This window comes from Rousettus aegyptiacus, unplaced genomic scaffold (assembly GCF_014176215.1).
Source record: "Rousettus aegyptiacus isolate mRouAeg1 unplaced genomic scaffold, mRouAeg1.p scaffold_m13_p_1, whole genome shotgun sequence".
In the NCBI taxonomy this organism is placed as follows: Eukaryota; Metazoa; Chordata; class Mammalia; order Chiroptera; family Pteropodidae; genus Rousettus; species Rousettus aegyptiacus.
In genome coordinates, this window is record NW_023416284.1 from 45,643,769 (window position 1) to 45,659,535 (window position 15,767).

Genomic DNA, 15,767 nt, shown 5'->3' on the forward strand with positions numbered 1-15,767 from the left:
TATCAAGGAGTTTTATAACACACATTAATAAATAAAAAAGTATATGATAAAAACACTAAATAAATCAAAGGAGAAGTAAATATGTTACATAAAGCATTACCTATTGACTTGCTTTTTTGATTTTTTATATTTGTTGGTACAGAGTGTATTCTTAAGTTTAACTTTTCAAAATCACTCTTTCGAGATTTAGGCTCATTTTTGAAAAGGACATGTCTGGAAGAAATAAAATTAACATAAATTAAAATAATCAGATAATTTGTGAAACTAATCTATAAAACGAATTTGGAGAAATGTGGCAAAGTCTTAGTTATAGATTCGGATGTTGTTCATTGTATTAATATATTACAGTATAAAGTATAAGACATTGGGATTAATTAAGCAGGAGCTGAATATATTAGTGATAATCACTTGACATAGAAAGAGACAGGAAAATGCTATTGTCATAAAATTGAAGGCACTCCAGAAAACTATTAAAATATGCTGGGAAATTGTTAAATGAGATATTGAGGATATTGTCAGGCTTGAGTCAAAGTGGTAGGACATGGAGTTAGAATCAATTCAGATACCAGAATAGTATGCCAGAAAACAGTGTTTGTAAAGAAGAATTTTTCTCCACTAAATTTTTAACTGACTGTTGATGGTATGTAAGAAAGTTAATGGTATTATATAATTTATGATATTTCTGACCCCTAAATGCTTGTAACCCATGACTCGGTCTTCAGACGTTCAGACACTCACCCTTAGTTGATATTACCCAGTCTCATATTTTAAATAATACCTATATGCAGATTTATAGTCTATACCCCATACTCTACCCTGAGCTCCTGAAATTACATATCCACTTGGTACATGGCTTCTGCATTTATATGTCTTATAATCATTTCAAACTTAATATATTCATAACCAAATTCTTGCTTCCACTTCCTTCTCAGTCTGTTTCTCATCCAGGTTTCCCTACCACCATTCAGCCAGAGGCTGAGGCCCAAAACTCTGTAGTCATCTTTGATTTCTCTTTCTCTCATTCCTCATTAGCAATTTTTGGCAAATCCCACTGGATCTTTTAAATGCATTCCAAATCCAACCACTTTTCTTATTACTTCTACCCTAACCCAAGAACCTTCAACTCTCACCTGAGCTATTTTTATGCATCTCTAGCCTTCTCCTGTCTCTCTGCTACCACTCTCATCCCCAACATACTATTTTTAATGCAACCATGTGACACATGTAAAATATAAATGTATTGTCATTTCCCTCCAATTGTTTCCTCTCAGACTGAAAAAAAAAAAGCTTTTTAAATCCTTATTGCAAGACAGAAAATTTCCCCCAATTTTAATATTGAATGCCCTTGCAGTCCTCTTCCTGTTCACCTGCTTCCGCCCCATGTGGAAGCAGAGTAAATATTCTGGCTATTTAGTTTGAGGAAAGGAACTTAAGCTCTCAATGACCCTGGTTCTTGCTCTTCCCTCTGCCTGTAATTGTCTTCCAACAGACATTACAAGGCTTACTACCTTAAGTAATAGAGATCTATTTCATAGTCTAAATTCCCTTAATTTACTATATTTTTTCACAGCATTTGTAACTAGTGGATTTATGATATATTAATTTATTTAGTTTATTATCTGTCTCTCCACGCTATCCTAGAATGTAAATTGAGGGTGTAGTCTTTATTTTGTTTGCCCTTGTATTATGAGCATCTGTAATGTGGAGCTCCAGGCCAGGAACCTGCACCTGGGCCTTGGATATTCTGGAAAAACCTGCAGGAAAGCTAGCAGAGTGAGACAGGCCATTTATTACTCACAATACAAGGAGACTTCAGCACCTGGTCGGTTAGAGCTGCAGGAAAAGGCAGCCTGCCAAGAGCAGGCAGTGTTTTACATGCGATCAGAGAGAGGGGAGGAGGAAGTGCCTCATCCCGGGAACGAAGGAGAGTCTTCCCCAACGGATGAGAGAGGAAAGTGCTGCCTAGCCTGTGTTGGGGAGGACTGGAGCAGCTGTGTCTTCCAGTGGAGCAGGAGCAGGGAGATAATGCCCACAGGAATGGCCAAAGGGGCAGATAGTACCCATGGGAGCAACAGGAAGTGTACTTAAGGACAAGCACAGCCCAGGGAACACTTTGTTCATTGTCTTCCTTGGGGCTGCTGACCCAGCAGTCCTTTCTGCCTCCCGTGTCTGTGGAGGGGCTATGTTTGAATTAACCCCACGGCACCTATAACAATGACTGGCACATAGTACATGTGTAATAAATATTTGTTGAATGCACAAATTGTTTTGGAAATTTTTTATTGAAATTTCTTATAATCTTATAATTTCTGATGAGTTGTTAGTTTATTCTCTTTGGATTTTTCTTTTCTTTCTTTCTTTTTCTTTTCTTTTTTTTTTTTTTTTTTGGTTGGAAATAAGAAATTTACTCGAAGTATTTCTATGGTAAGGGAAATATAAAATATTTATTATTATTAATTTATTTATTTTCTGGTCACATGGGTTACTAAAATCCAATGTTTCAGCTGTACATTTTAACAGTAAGGCATATATATATTTACACTGTGTGTTCACCTCTCAAGTTAGATTTCTTTCTGTCACCACATATTTGACTCTCTTTACCCCGTCTTCCTCTTCCCTTTTTCCTCCCTGCTACCCTCTGGCAGCCACTAGTCTATTGTCCATGTCCATGAGTCTCTGTTTGTTTGTCCTGTTCCTGTGTTGCTTTTAGGTTTATATCCCACATATAAGTGATATCATGTGATTTTCAACTTTTTCTGTCTGGCTTATTTCACTTAGCATGATTATCTCAAGGTCCATCCATGTTGTTGCAAATGGCAGCATTTTATCTCTTCTTATGGCTGAGTAATATTCCATTGTCTATATGTACCACAGCTTCTTTAGCCAATCATCTATCATAGGACACTTGAGTTGCTTCCATGTCCTGGCCATTGTGAATAATGCTATTATGAATATCAGTGTGCAAATATCTTTTTGGATATGAGTTTTCAAGTCTTTAGGGTAAATTCCCAGTAGAGGGATTGCTGGATCATATGGTAGATAAATTCTTAGTTTTTTGAGAACCCTCCATACTTCTTTGGGTTTTTCAAGAAACAATCATTTAATCTTCATAAATAATTTTTCTGTTCCTTTCAAAATATTAAAAATTTTATTTTGTTCTTGTTTAATATCATCGGCAAGCACTTCGAGAATAATGTAATATACTAGTAAGAAAGGGCATCCTTCTGTTTCTAAATTAAATGGGAATGTGTTAAGGCTTCCACCCTAAGAAAGTGGCTATACAGTTTCGTTAAGGAGATAATTTTTTTATCCTTATCTTGACTCTGACTATGTGAACTTCGATAGAATATTGAATTAGCAAAAGGTCTGGACATAGTAAGAGTCAATGAGTGGTACTTTTTATTGTTCCTAAAATTTATTCCACTCAATCATAATGGAGTAATATTATTTTAATATAGTATTAAACTCCATTATGTTAATATAGTAAGTTATTGAGTGGCACTAATCTTGTTTTCTTAGAACTGGCAACCAGGGAAATTTTACTTCAAAGCTCAGTAAAAAGGAACAATAAATGCACCGTATTTCGTAAATGTCCATCAATATTTGAGGCTAGATATTCCCTCAGACACCAAGTAGCAGCAGAAAACTATAGGTAGTGGGGAGGAAATATCATAATTATAAGTCATTAATTTCACAGGGTCTGCTGTGGCTTTTCCCTCTCTCCTCCATGTGGGAAGGGGCAGGGATGCTTTCTCTATGAAGTTGATGAGGGGTTTCCTAAGAGATCGCTCATAAAGGCTGGTAACTACAAAAGATGGAGTCTACCATCTCATTCCTCATTTGCAGATCTGTTAGCACACTTGCTGATTTGCCCTATGTCTAGCTATATGAAAAGAAATTTAGAGAGGATGGAGGGAGGGATGAAAGTAGAGCACACACTTTGCTCTGGGAACAGTTGGGGGTTGGCAAATGGACACTGAGGTGGTAACTAGGTGGCTTGGATATTGTACTCACCCCTTACCCAGACTGAGGACTGCCAGGCTAGGGATCTTTAGTAAAAAAAAAAAGTTACAAAAGAAACTTGGAGAGTATAAGAGTTGGAGGGGAATTTGAAGAGATGGAGCTGAAGGAGACTCTCCTCGACTACGGAAATGGTCCCTCTAAGGAACTCTCATCTTTGCTCTGTTAAAAACCTACGCTCTTTTTTTCTTCTTGCAATTATAAGGATTGTAATTTTTTGAGGACAAACACTATGCCAAATATAGAAATTCTGAGGCTCCACTTCCCTTGGGACAAATACCACCTTCCATCCCACCCCACCTCCAAATGCCTAGCACAGTGCTTACTTACTACATAGTGGGCACAGAGGAAAAACATTTTTTCTTAAAATTGATATATAATATATTAATTTTTGGTGTACGATATAATGATTTGATATATGTATATATTGCAAATTGATTACCACAATAAGTTCAGTTATCACCCATCACCACAGAGTTACAATTTTTTTCTTGTGATGAGAGATTTTAAGATCTACTCTCTTAGCAGAAAAAAAGAGAAAAAACCTAGCACAAGTGAAAGTTCTTCAGAAGAAACAGTTACCCAACTAAAAAGAGACTCTTTCAGCTACACTTCTTCAAATATGCACTAGAGTATTGTAAACTATAGTCACCATGCTGTACATTACATCCCCAGGACATTTTTCTTCTAACTGGAAGTTTGTACCTTTCATTACCTTCACCCATTTTACCAGCTAGGTTTTTTTTTTTTTTTTTATGACTAGAGTTGACCAGAAAATGATGCTGAGAAAAGAGAAAGTAACAGTGGCCAGATAGGAAATTTTGTCCTTTCCCTCACCCTCCTCCTTTACAGTGGTGTGTTGGTAAATTTAATAAACTTTTCTTCAATATTCATTAATATTTTCACTTACATTAAGGAATAACATAAAAATGAAACAATGAAGACATATGTTGGAATTTCACTTATTCATCAATGACATAAGCTACTTTGTTGAGCTAGATAATAGTTTTTGAATACTAGAAGAATACTTTCTTAATTATGTTTTGCTATTCAAAGTATAATGGTTATGGGCAAGACATATTTTTAAGTTTAATCTTCATCATTAATATTTTCTCCTTCACTTTCTTAAATCTAGACAAACAACAAATAAAAATTCGATTTGTAACATTTGCCAGTTTCTACTATGTAAATATTCCCTTGGTTGATTTCAAGTTACCAATGGGACATCACTAAATGTGAAATTGGGAAGAAATGTGTAGCAGCATGATATTATGTAATAGTTCCACCTTATGGACACAACCAATGTAAATAATTTCAAGACCATAGATAATAGTAAAATATAACAAAATAATTAGAAAGTGATGAGTTTTCAGTATTATTTGTGTTTTTAGTATGTAATTAAATTTTTAGTTTACATAATTTATTTTTTAATAATGACTGTGTTTACTAACCATCTCGCAAAATTCCTGAAAATTCAACAGTCTACTCTAATGAATGGGTAGGAGCTGTCTCTGCACACCACTGTTCCCACACCAGAGGTAAAACAAATTAGAAGACGAAAGGGAAGGTTGGCTACAGGAAGACCATACCCACCTTTCACTTATAGGTAGGGGAGCAGGAAGAATAAAATTACTGGCCATTTTCATTTTAGCTCTTCCAATGTCACTAGACTGGCTTGATCGGGGAAAAGAAAGCTTGATTAGTATATGGGATAAAAATACTAAATTGGACAGAATTTTAGTAACCAAAAAGATCAGAGTGAAACTGGAGAAATAGAAACCTGTTTTATGTTATATGTTTCTGAGTTGGGAGTAGGCAAATGAAACAGTGAAGCTAATATTTTTAGATTTTTTTTATAAGTGAAATTCATCAGTAGTTTTACAATTCTTGTGGCCAGACTTGAAGATTAAGTATATGTTTATAAAAAGTACTGAAACTCTTTCTTCTTTGTCTATGCTCAGAAACCATTTAAATAGTTCTTTAAAACTTTGAAGAAACTCATCCTGACAGAGCTTCAAGGTGGTGCTTTTGTAAAAGATAGTTCTTTGATTACTTTCTCAAAAACTTCTGCAGGTACTGATTTTTTTGTTTTCTTCTTGTTAGTAAGACTTTTTCCCATTTATATTTTTCCAGAAGATCATCTTTTATTACACTCATTTTTCAAAGCAGCATAGTTATACCAAGTACTCATTATAATTATTTCAATTTCTTCTATGTCTATAGTTATAGCTCCTTCCTCATTACTAATTTTGGGCCTCTATGTTGCCTGTTTTTTTTTTCTCTTCGTTTCTCAAATTATGATCATTTTAACATTTTTTGGGGAAGTGTTAGACATGCTAATTTTGCAAAATTCTTTTAAAGATTCGGCATGCTTATGAGGAAAGTCAAATTTTAATGGAGGTACTGAGAAATAACAGATTTTTTTTTTTTTGCAGGGGGAGATCTTTCAATAAATGCATATTTAACATGATTTATAGAAAATAAATTGAATTAAGTGCTAGATATGTGGTTTATAAGAGGACAAACTCTGTCCTTAACTGATGTGACTTTCTTTCCTAGTTTATGTTGCTTTCTTCTTTAAAACTTTATTATATGTATTAATTTTGTGAACTTTGTTTAGGAATAGCTAAATCCTAATACCTAGAAGCAGATAGGCTTACAGAATAGATAAAATGGGTATAGAAATAGAATTCTGAGCACACAGGGACTTGTATGAAGGTGTTTTATTCGCTGAGGAATGAGACACAAGAACTTTTACCACTCAGTTTATAAGGAGGGTCAAAGTTTCTGTCATTCTAGCCTCAAGCTTCTTCCCTAAAGGTAGATGTGAAGAACTATGAAAGTTCTGATATTTGACCCTTCTTACAAGGTAACAAGTTAGCCCACCAATATTTCATCTACGCTGGCGGAAGACATAAGACTCCTAAGTTAAAGACAAAGGACTATTTATTACTCACAGCAATAGGAGTAGCAGCTTCTATGCCAGTTTTCTGAGCCCCAATTCCATAGGGCAACAAGCAGAAAGCCAGAAAAACCTGCACACACAATGGGTTGTTACAAGAATGAAATCCAAAGTTAGGGAACCCAAATTTTTATAATGGACAGTAACATGCCTGCTCTTGTTCAGAGAAATGCCCTATCTCTATCTTCTAAGGCTGTTCGCTATACAAACATCCTTGACAGATAAGAACAAAGGTAGTTAGTGCCTCTGCTCACAAGATGTACAGAAATACAAGAGACCTATGGAGTATTTTCTACCAACAGTAGGAAGAAGGAATGGGAAAGATGAGCCTAGGAATAAAAATTGTGTTCCTAGTACTGGGTTCTCATGTGAGGAATGAAACTTGGAATTATAAAATTTTAGCATGAAATCATAAACCTGTTTTTTCATAAGCTGTACTAGTTTTGGACTACTTTATTTCATCCCCCTCAACTCCATTTTTTGGTTGTATATTTTGAGAAATTCCCTGTGAAATGACATCCTATTACCACTAAAGGACATATAGGCAAAAATTTTTATTTTACATGGCATGTACTGGAATTAAGGGAAAGCTCTTGCTTAAGTTCCTGGGCTGAATCACTGAAGTGGTACTTGCACACAAAGGAAAGAAACCCAAGAGAAGGGTACAGTTCAGATGGAAGCATATCTCTTCTCAGCTGAAAATCTTTTATGAACTGCTTCCCTAGTAATTCTTGGGAATGTTTTATATTTCAATAGAACAACCACTGTGAAATGGAAGTCCAGAGCTTTCATTCTGGCACCATGAATAATTTCAAATACATTTTTGTGCAATAAAGATACCTAGTTTGAATATTTTTTATTCATATTTAATTTTAATTAAGATAAAATATTTCTCCAAGTATGTTCCTTGGAATAAAATATATAGGCAGATTACATTCTGAAATCTTTCATGTGCAAAAATTTGTCTCTTATTCTCATGTATAAATGATGATTAATCCAAATAGAGGATTCCTAGATTGCCACTCTGTTCAAAAGCTGAAAATGGTTTCTGTTTTCTGGACTCAAAGATGCAAATGAGGCATATGAAACTCATTTGCTTTCCTTTCCTTTACAGTTAACCATTTTTTTTTCCTGTCTTTGGAATTAAGTAATTTATCATAAGTCTAGCACTCAATGACCCTTTTGATCTGAAAATTCAAGTCTGTCTTCAAAAAAGGGTATTTCTAATATTTCTTTGATTATTTTTTTACCATCTGTTTCTTGCTCTCCTGATTTATGTATTAAGTACATATTTACATATGAGTATTCTGAAACCTTACTGTATGTCTCTTTTCAATATGATTTCCATTTCACTTTTTTGTATTTTTATAAGAGTGTGTCTCTATTTGATCTTCTAGATTAGCAATTCAGCTTACATCTAAACTTTATTTTTACTTTCCATAATCAGTTTTTGATTAAGAAATGCTTTTTAAAAAATCTTTTTTTCCTTGATTATTTCTGTCCTTAAGACACATATTTCCTGAAGCTGTCTTCTGTTTTCCTTTCATAACTATGCCTTATTAGGAGTCATCTCTTTTGATTCTTTCTCTTCATTTCCCTCCATCATCTGAGTCCCCCTGTGATTTCTCCTTGGCTACTCATTTCGGTGAGTGCACATTCCTTCAGTACCTATAAAGGTCAGGAAATTTGAGACTGAAGTAATATAGCCGTGAGAGGTGATTATTTTGCAATGGATCAATGGCAAACTTACTGTTATTGGAGGGTCTCTTGATCAAGGGAGTGACAAGTGAAGAGGTCTCTAGAAATAGTTCTCAAACTTCTAGCTGTATATTAGAATCATCTGGGGTGCTTTGAAAAAAAATGTCTATGCCCAGACTCTTCCCCACGAGTTAAATCATGATCTCTAGGGCAGGGTTCAGAATATTTTTCGAAAGCTCTCAAGTGAGTAGCCACTGTTGAGAAGCTCTGCTCTAGAGTCTCAGATTTCTTCCGGTATGAACAATAAGTGAGAGTCCTCTTCTAGCTGCGGAGAAGAGGAAGTGTTTAGCCCAATAGTGAAATTCTCCCCACAGAGAGTTGGAAATGAAGCTGTTACCTTCCAGAATATTCATGGGAACTAAATGAGCCTGTGTCCGTGTAACTGAGAAATGGTATGGGTAGGAGCATGCAAGGCGTGAATCTGTCTCCACTCATGTAAACATCTCCCTTTTCTCTATCCTTCCTGCTCCCGCCCCACCCAACCCCCACTTACCTATTATAATATCGCACTTTACCTGAGATTTTAGAAGTGATTGCCACGTGTAAACATGGCTCAAGTGTATCTCATTACTGTCGTATTTTTAATGATTAGAATATATGATCGTATATTGCAAAAGTACAGCTTATATTTTTATTGTTGGGTTTTGTTGTCATTGTTTTGAGTGCCTACTGTATGTTGGGGAATTTTAAGTTCTTCACATATATTAATCAATTTAACTTTCACAAAAACCTAATGGGATACATACAATTATTATCCTCACTGTAAAGATGAGGAGACTGAGGCGCAAAGAGGTTATATAACTTGTCCAAGATAACAAGGAAGCAAAGCTAGGATATAAACCTGCAATTGGTTTATAAACTCCATCCTCTTAATCTCTATGCCAAGCTGACATCATGCAGAGTATAAGATACGTATTGAACTAAAAACAGAAGTAATTTCGCCACTTAAATTTTACTATAGGCTGCAACTGTACTCTCTATATTTAATTACCTTTTCTGTATGCGAATTTATCCTTCTGTCATTAAACTATTTGTAAAAGAAATATTCTTTTGACAGGTCTCAATGTGGGTATATTTTAGGAAAATTATTAATTAATGAAAAGCCTCTATTAATCTAAAAAAATATTCTTAATCTTCTACTTGCCTCTAACTTATTTTCTATTTCTTATTTATATGTGGTAAAATTGCTATTTTTGACGTGATAATCCAGTACAGAATGCTTAGGCAATGGAGAAATCATTTGGACTCTCTTTTAAAAATTCCTTATTCCAAGTAATTTTTAAAAGGGACTTTTGTTAAAATGAGTATAGCTCTTTTGTAAAAAGTCCAATTATAAGGAGTTGCAGAGAAGAGTAGGTTTTACATTTATTGACAATTCTTAAAGACTATATAGTCAAAAAACTGAGAGATATTTTTGAATGATTATAAAACTCTCTGCTCATCAGTAATCCTAGGAAGATGCTCCCAGAGAATTTTGGGTACTTGTGGTCATCACTTTTATCAGTTCTCATTTATCTAAGAAAAATGCAGAAATCCTGAGCTAATAACAACATGGAAAAGATGTCTCTAGGAGTAACCTGAGAAAGAAGCCCTAAGAATTTTAATGGTTCTCAATCCTAGCTTTACATAAGAATCATCTGGGAAATCTTTAAAAAGTAATAATGCTTGAGCCCTACTCCAAACGAATATCTGTATTATAATGAGCCCTCCACGTTTGAGAACCACTGTGCTACAGCAGTGCTTCTCATTTGTTAGTCTCTAGTAATCACTTGTGGGATCTTGTTGACTGCAGCTTCTGTCTGGGGTGGGGTCAGAGATTCCGCATTTCAAACAAGCTCCCATGAGATACAGATGCTTCTAGGTGGAATACCACACTTTGAATAGCAAAAGGGTAGTGGTCAAAAAAGAAAGAAGCATGCAGTTACCAGTCTCTGGTTCCGGAGGCGGCAGTTATGATGTAAAGTTTAGGCTAAGCTGAAAGCTCTGTGAATTAGATCTGACATCTTGGCTCAGTGTAGGAGTGAGGTTTGTGAGCACTAGTAGAGACTCATATCTGAGTCATAATTAACATAACTTATAAGCCCGGGAGCTGCATCTCAAGATTTGGAGGAACTAAATCTATCTAACATAACCAGTATAACCAGGATATCCTTCTTGATATGAGTTTAGAAACTTTCTGCTTTATGTTCTGTTATTTAAGCAATTATTCTGTTATAACTAGAAATGGACTCACTGAAAGATGGGTTGCTTCCTGGAAGAGACAGTTTCTGGAGATACTATGAATCTAGTAAAAGGTCAGATTTTCTGAGGAACCCTCTTAATTTTTAGTGACCTCTTTGGCTGTTTAATGATATTTCTAAAATCCAAATCTAAATATGCACTGCCCTGTCTAAATCCTTCAGTGGCTCTTCTCTGCTTTAGGAGATTGTCCAAAGTTCTTTGCTGAGCTCATAAGGCCTTTGGTGACCCTGCCTTTCCTTACCTCTTTAGCCTCACTTCTTTAGACCCCTCTCCAGTCTCTACCTCGTATCCCATTCAAGTCTAGCAACACTGAATTACTTTTGGTTCCTTAAAAAACTGGACTTTCCTTTGCCTCTGGTAGGCCCTCTGTTTATATTATTGCCTTGGCCTGGAACTTACTTCCCTCTTTTTAAATCTTGTTGTCTCATCACTGACTCTCCAGGTCTCACCTGAGGTGTTATCTCTCTAGGAAACTTTTGCTGATCCTCATGTTAGGAATCTCCCTGCAGTAACTGGTGTTTACCTGTTCGCTTATCTGACTATTCCCTGGCCGCTGTTTCACCAAACTTGAATGCACAGGTATATTTCACTGTTTCTGTTGTATCCATAGAGTACAACAGTCACTCAGTAAATGCTTATAGAATAAAATCGATGAATAAAAATTATAGGAGTATTTAATAGCGGAGCTATTGTTAACAAAGAAACAAAAGTTATTTGCAAGGATTTTTTTTTTTTATCTGAACTTGGCTTAGAGCCCTAGAAAAAAAAAACAATAAGTTGTATCAAAAAGAGAATTATTCAGGTATGAATGAAATCTAGTGGAATATTAATAGAAATTTGGGTTTTTCTTCTGGACATAAAAGACCAGGTGGTTTGAAACAGCTATCCTCCTGAGAACTAGAAAAAGTGGACAAAATGTTAAAACATTCCTTTAAAGACATCTGAGAGCTCTCTGAAAGCAGTAAGAAATTAAGATGGCAAGAATGAGGAGAAGAGAGAAGCTCAGACAGGTTCTATTGATTCTACACCTTACTATTTTTTTTTTCCCCTCTGGGCTCTCCTCTACATTTCTGATGCCCAGAAAAATTACACAGCATTACACATGTACATGTGCCCGTGAAAGACCAAGTATGACTTATTCAGACTACTCCTTATAAGTACACATAGAAACTTCCTTTCTTAATATTCTAGACAGATTTTGTAAAATATTATTTCGGTTAAAGTTTGAAACAAATCTTGACATTAAATTGCAGCAATATAATACAACTCAAAAAAAGCCTTTTAAAAAAATTCAGACTTGTAATTATTTTCTGTAAGTACCATGTGCAATAATGAAATATCGTAATAAATATTTTCTAAACTAGGAATATTCAGAATGCCAATCTAGTATATTGTAACTCATAAAATTATGAAATATACCTATGTTTCACAAAGCTTACATTAAACATAGACTGCGTAATCTAAGACAAATCTAAAGTAATGCTTTGAAACTAATGCTTTCAAACTAAAAGTTTGAAGTAGTTATGATAGTTACCTTTTTGTTTTTTTAATATAATGTGACTTGTTTTCTGTGCTCTTTGATGTTGTCGTAGATGTGGATGTAGCAGTAAAAGCCTCTTCAAATTCCAACTGAAAATCAAATGTCAGAGGTGTAACAAAACGCTTTTTCTTTATGTGACTCTGAAGATTGTTTTTCTGCAACAAAGCCAAAGTATAACATTGTGAAGAAGAGTATTTTTCATCTAGGGAAAATCTTGTGAAGAAAGGACAAAATTAACCTCATTTTATACACACGCATGCACACACAATTTTTGTGGCAGTAAATAATGGAAAAATAATATAGAGTGAAGTTGGGGGCCTTGTGTACCAACTTTTTTTTATGTCATTGCTGTGTGACCTGAGCTGCTGTTTTTCCCCATTTATGAAGGCTCCCTCCTAATTCTAAAATTTGGAATCTAAAAACAACCTATATATTTAGCAAAGATAATATTTCTTCTTCCTGTCACCATGCATGAACCAGAAATAAAGTTAAGATAGCAATCAAATAAGGACTTTGTTCGAATAATTATATAGATAGACAGAAGAGGAAAAAGGCATAGGTAAAGAATGAGTATAGGAGCCCAAAATCTTCTCTAAAAAATTCTCTCAGGGCACAGCACAGAGGAATGAAGAGATAAAAAATTTTAAAGCAAACTAAAGGATATGAGAACTTCTGCTTCTACCAATGAAAAGATTAAGCGCTATGGGAATTGTCTTCCTGCTGTAAACGACCAGAAAATCAGACAAAATACATGAAAACAACTGTAAGCAGGTATTAGAAAACAAGCAGAGCAGAACAGTGACCCCTGAAAGAAGAAAAACAAATGAGGTAAACCCTGCAAATACTCAGCTTACTTCTTGGAGGAGGCAGTTCCAGGCTGAAGTAGAGGGAGGAACAATTCAAACCTAACTTTGTAGCCTTGACCTTGTTGAGTTTAAGAGACAGATTGCACCAACAATCACATTCTTGGGCATTCACTCTGGGCAAATGCAAACTTAGGTTCATTCAGAAACCTGTACACAAGTATACAGAGCAGCCTTCATTTCATATTATTTTTTAGTGCATTTATTTTCAAAAGCGAAATATTGAAAACCACCCAAATATCCTTCAATGAGTGAGCGGTTAAAACTTCGTACATCCATATAATGGAGTACTACTCAGCAATAAAATTTATATATAATTTACAATAATAAAACTATTGATTCATGCAAAAACTTAGATGGACCTCAAGGGCATTATGCTTGGTGAAAAGTCAATGTCAAAATTTTACATACTGATTTCATTTATGTAACATTCTGAAAATTACAAAATTACTATAGGAATGGAGAACAGGTTAGCCATTGCCAGGGACAGAAATAGGGAATGGGGTAGGAGTGTGGATACAAATACAAAGTAACATGCAGAAATTTACTGTGACAGACACTGGCTGTATCTTGACTGTGGTGGTTACACAAATCTACAATAGGATAAAATTGCATAAAACTACACATATAAATGACCAAATGAATACAGGTTAAAAAATGGTGAAAACTGAATAAAGTCTGTTGTCTTGTTAATGATAATACATCAGTGCTATTAAAATTGGTTGCGACTCATGCTGGTTTTGATATTGTACAAGTTTATCTTATTATGATTTATGTAACCAACACCACAGTCAAGATACAGCATTGTAAAAGATGTCACCATTGGGAACAATTGGGTGAAAGGTACATGGGACCCTCTGTATTATTTCTGCAACTTCCTGTAAGTCAAAAAGTTTTAAAAAACAAAAAAAGAGTGATTACCAAAGTAAATTTTATATTGCTATCTTGTTTTTTTGGTCATTAAAAAAACAAATAGAGCTAATTCACCTTCGCTTGAGTTCCTCTCTCTAGTTTCTTCCTTGATTTCTCAGACTGCATGCTCTTATCTATGCCTCATTTATGCACATTGTTATATTATTTTGCAAATCTTTGTGTAACCAAATTAAATTGCTCACATGTGCTACAAATCCGGTTTTGAGGATTTTTAATTACATTTTATTTATGTAATATTTCATATTGCATTTCAAAAGTGTCACCTTTTTACTTTAATTTCTATGAACCTTAATTATTCTAATTTGGTAACTATACCAAATATTATCTTCCTTTTAATAAACCAACTAAATGATTTTTAATATGTTTAACATATTCATGAGAACTATAGGTGTAGTCACATTTACTATTCAACTGCCTAGATTTTAGTTTTAATTTTAAGCAGTTAAGATACATCATACCTTAATACAGCAGCTATCTACAAGATACCTTGTATATCCAATTAATTCTTTATGACATCCACTTACGTGGATGACTCTTTCACTAACATAATTATATTTTACAAATTAGTTCTTATCTTCATATTAATGCATCATTAACTAAAAAGTAAAAATAATTAATTGTATTTGAAATAACCATTTAATGAATAAATTAAATTTTAGCTTTTATTTTACAAACCTTTACTCTTCTGTCCAAGAGTATTTTTGCTTGCTCATCCAGAACATCTAACTTCTCTAAGACTTTTTCTGCCATTGTCAGTCAGTAAATTCCAATTTAAAAAGGAAAAAAGGAAGAAATCTCTAAAACAATTTAAACATATAATTGATTATTTAAGCATAAGTTAAGCAATCTACCTTTACATTACTGTTTTAGATAAAAAGTAAAACTACACAGACCATGAAATAAATCATAGAATTGTAAAGGTACCTAAGTTTTTTTCAATAGAAGGTCACATGATCAGAACTCCCAGATGTGTGGACCCCAGGAATTTTTAAATGTATGATAAAGGGGAACTGAAGAAAGTTCTATCACGTGAGAACCAGACGTGAGGCATACTTGAAAGACATGCAGCTTAATTTATATCTATTTATTTGTGTTATGATATGATTTTAATAGAAGTAAATGTGAAGAGCTCACACTTATATAATCAATTGCACTCAAATTAAATTGGTCTGTGATCCAAGACTGTTAATATGGCACTGAGGAGGCAATCAGTCACACAGAAGGAGAGGCGGCCAAGCTGGGTAGGTCCTACTGCTATAATAATAGCTCTTATTTCCTAGTTAATTAATATTGCTGAAATTTCATTTGGGGTCAGGTGCTCCATATTAGACTTGTGGAACTGAATGCCAAACATCAGGACAAAGGTTTAATTTATTTTCATATTTACATGAAAAAATTAAAAACCACAAAGTACCTTTTCAATGTAATACAAATAGCGAGGGGCAGAGTT

The 15,767-nt window shown here is 34.4% G+C and overlaps 1 protein-coding gene across 1 annotated transcript in view; it reads right to left on the bottom strand.

Moving 5' to 3' along the window:
- The window catches only part of CUNH1orf141 (chromosome unknown C1orf141 homolog), a 36,048-nt gene extending 20,981 nt beyond the window's left edge, over positions 1-15,067 (bottom strand). The window contains exons 1-3 of the mRNA XM_016120872.2: positions 14,993-15,067; positions 12,516-12,676; positions 101-213 (exon numbers count right to left, since the gene is read on the bottom strand). Coding sequence (XP_015976358.2) covers positions 101-213; positions 12,516-12,676; positions 14,993-15,067 — 349 coding nt within the window. The remainder of the gene's footprint in view (positions 1-100; positions 214-12,515; positions 12,677-14,992) is intronic.
- Between the last annotated feature and the right edge of the window lie 700 nt (positions 15,068-15,767).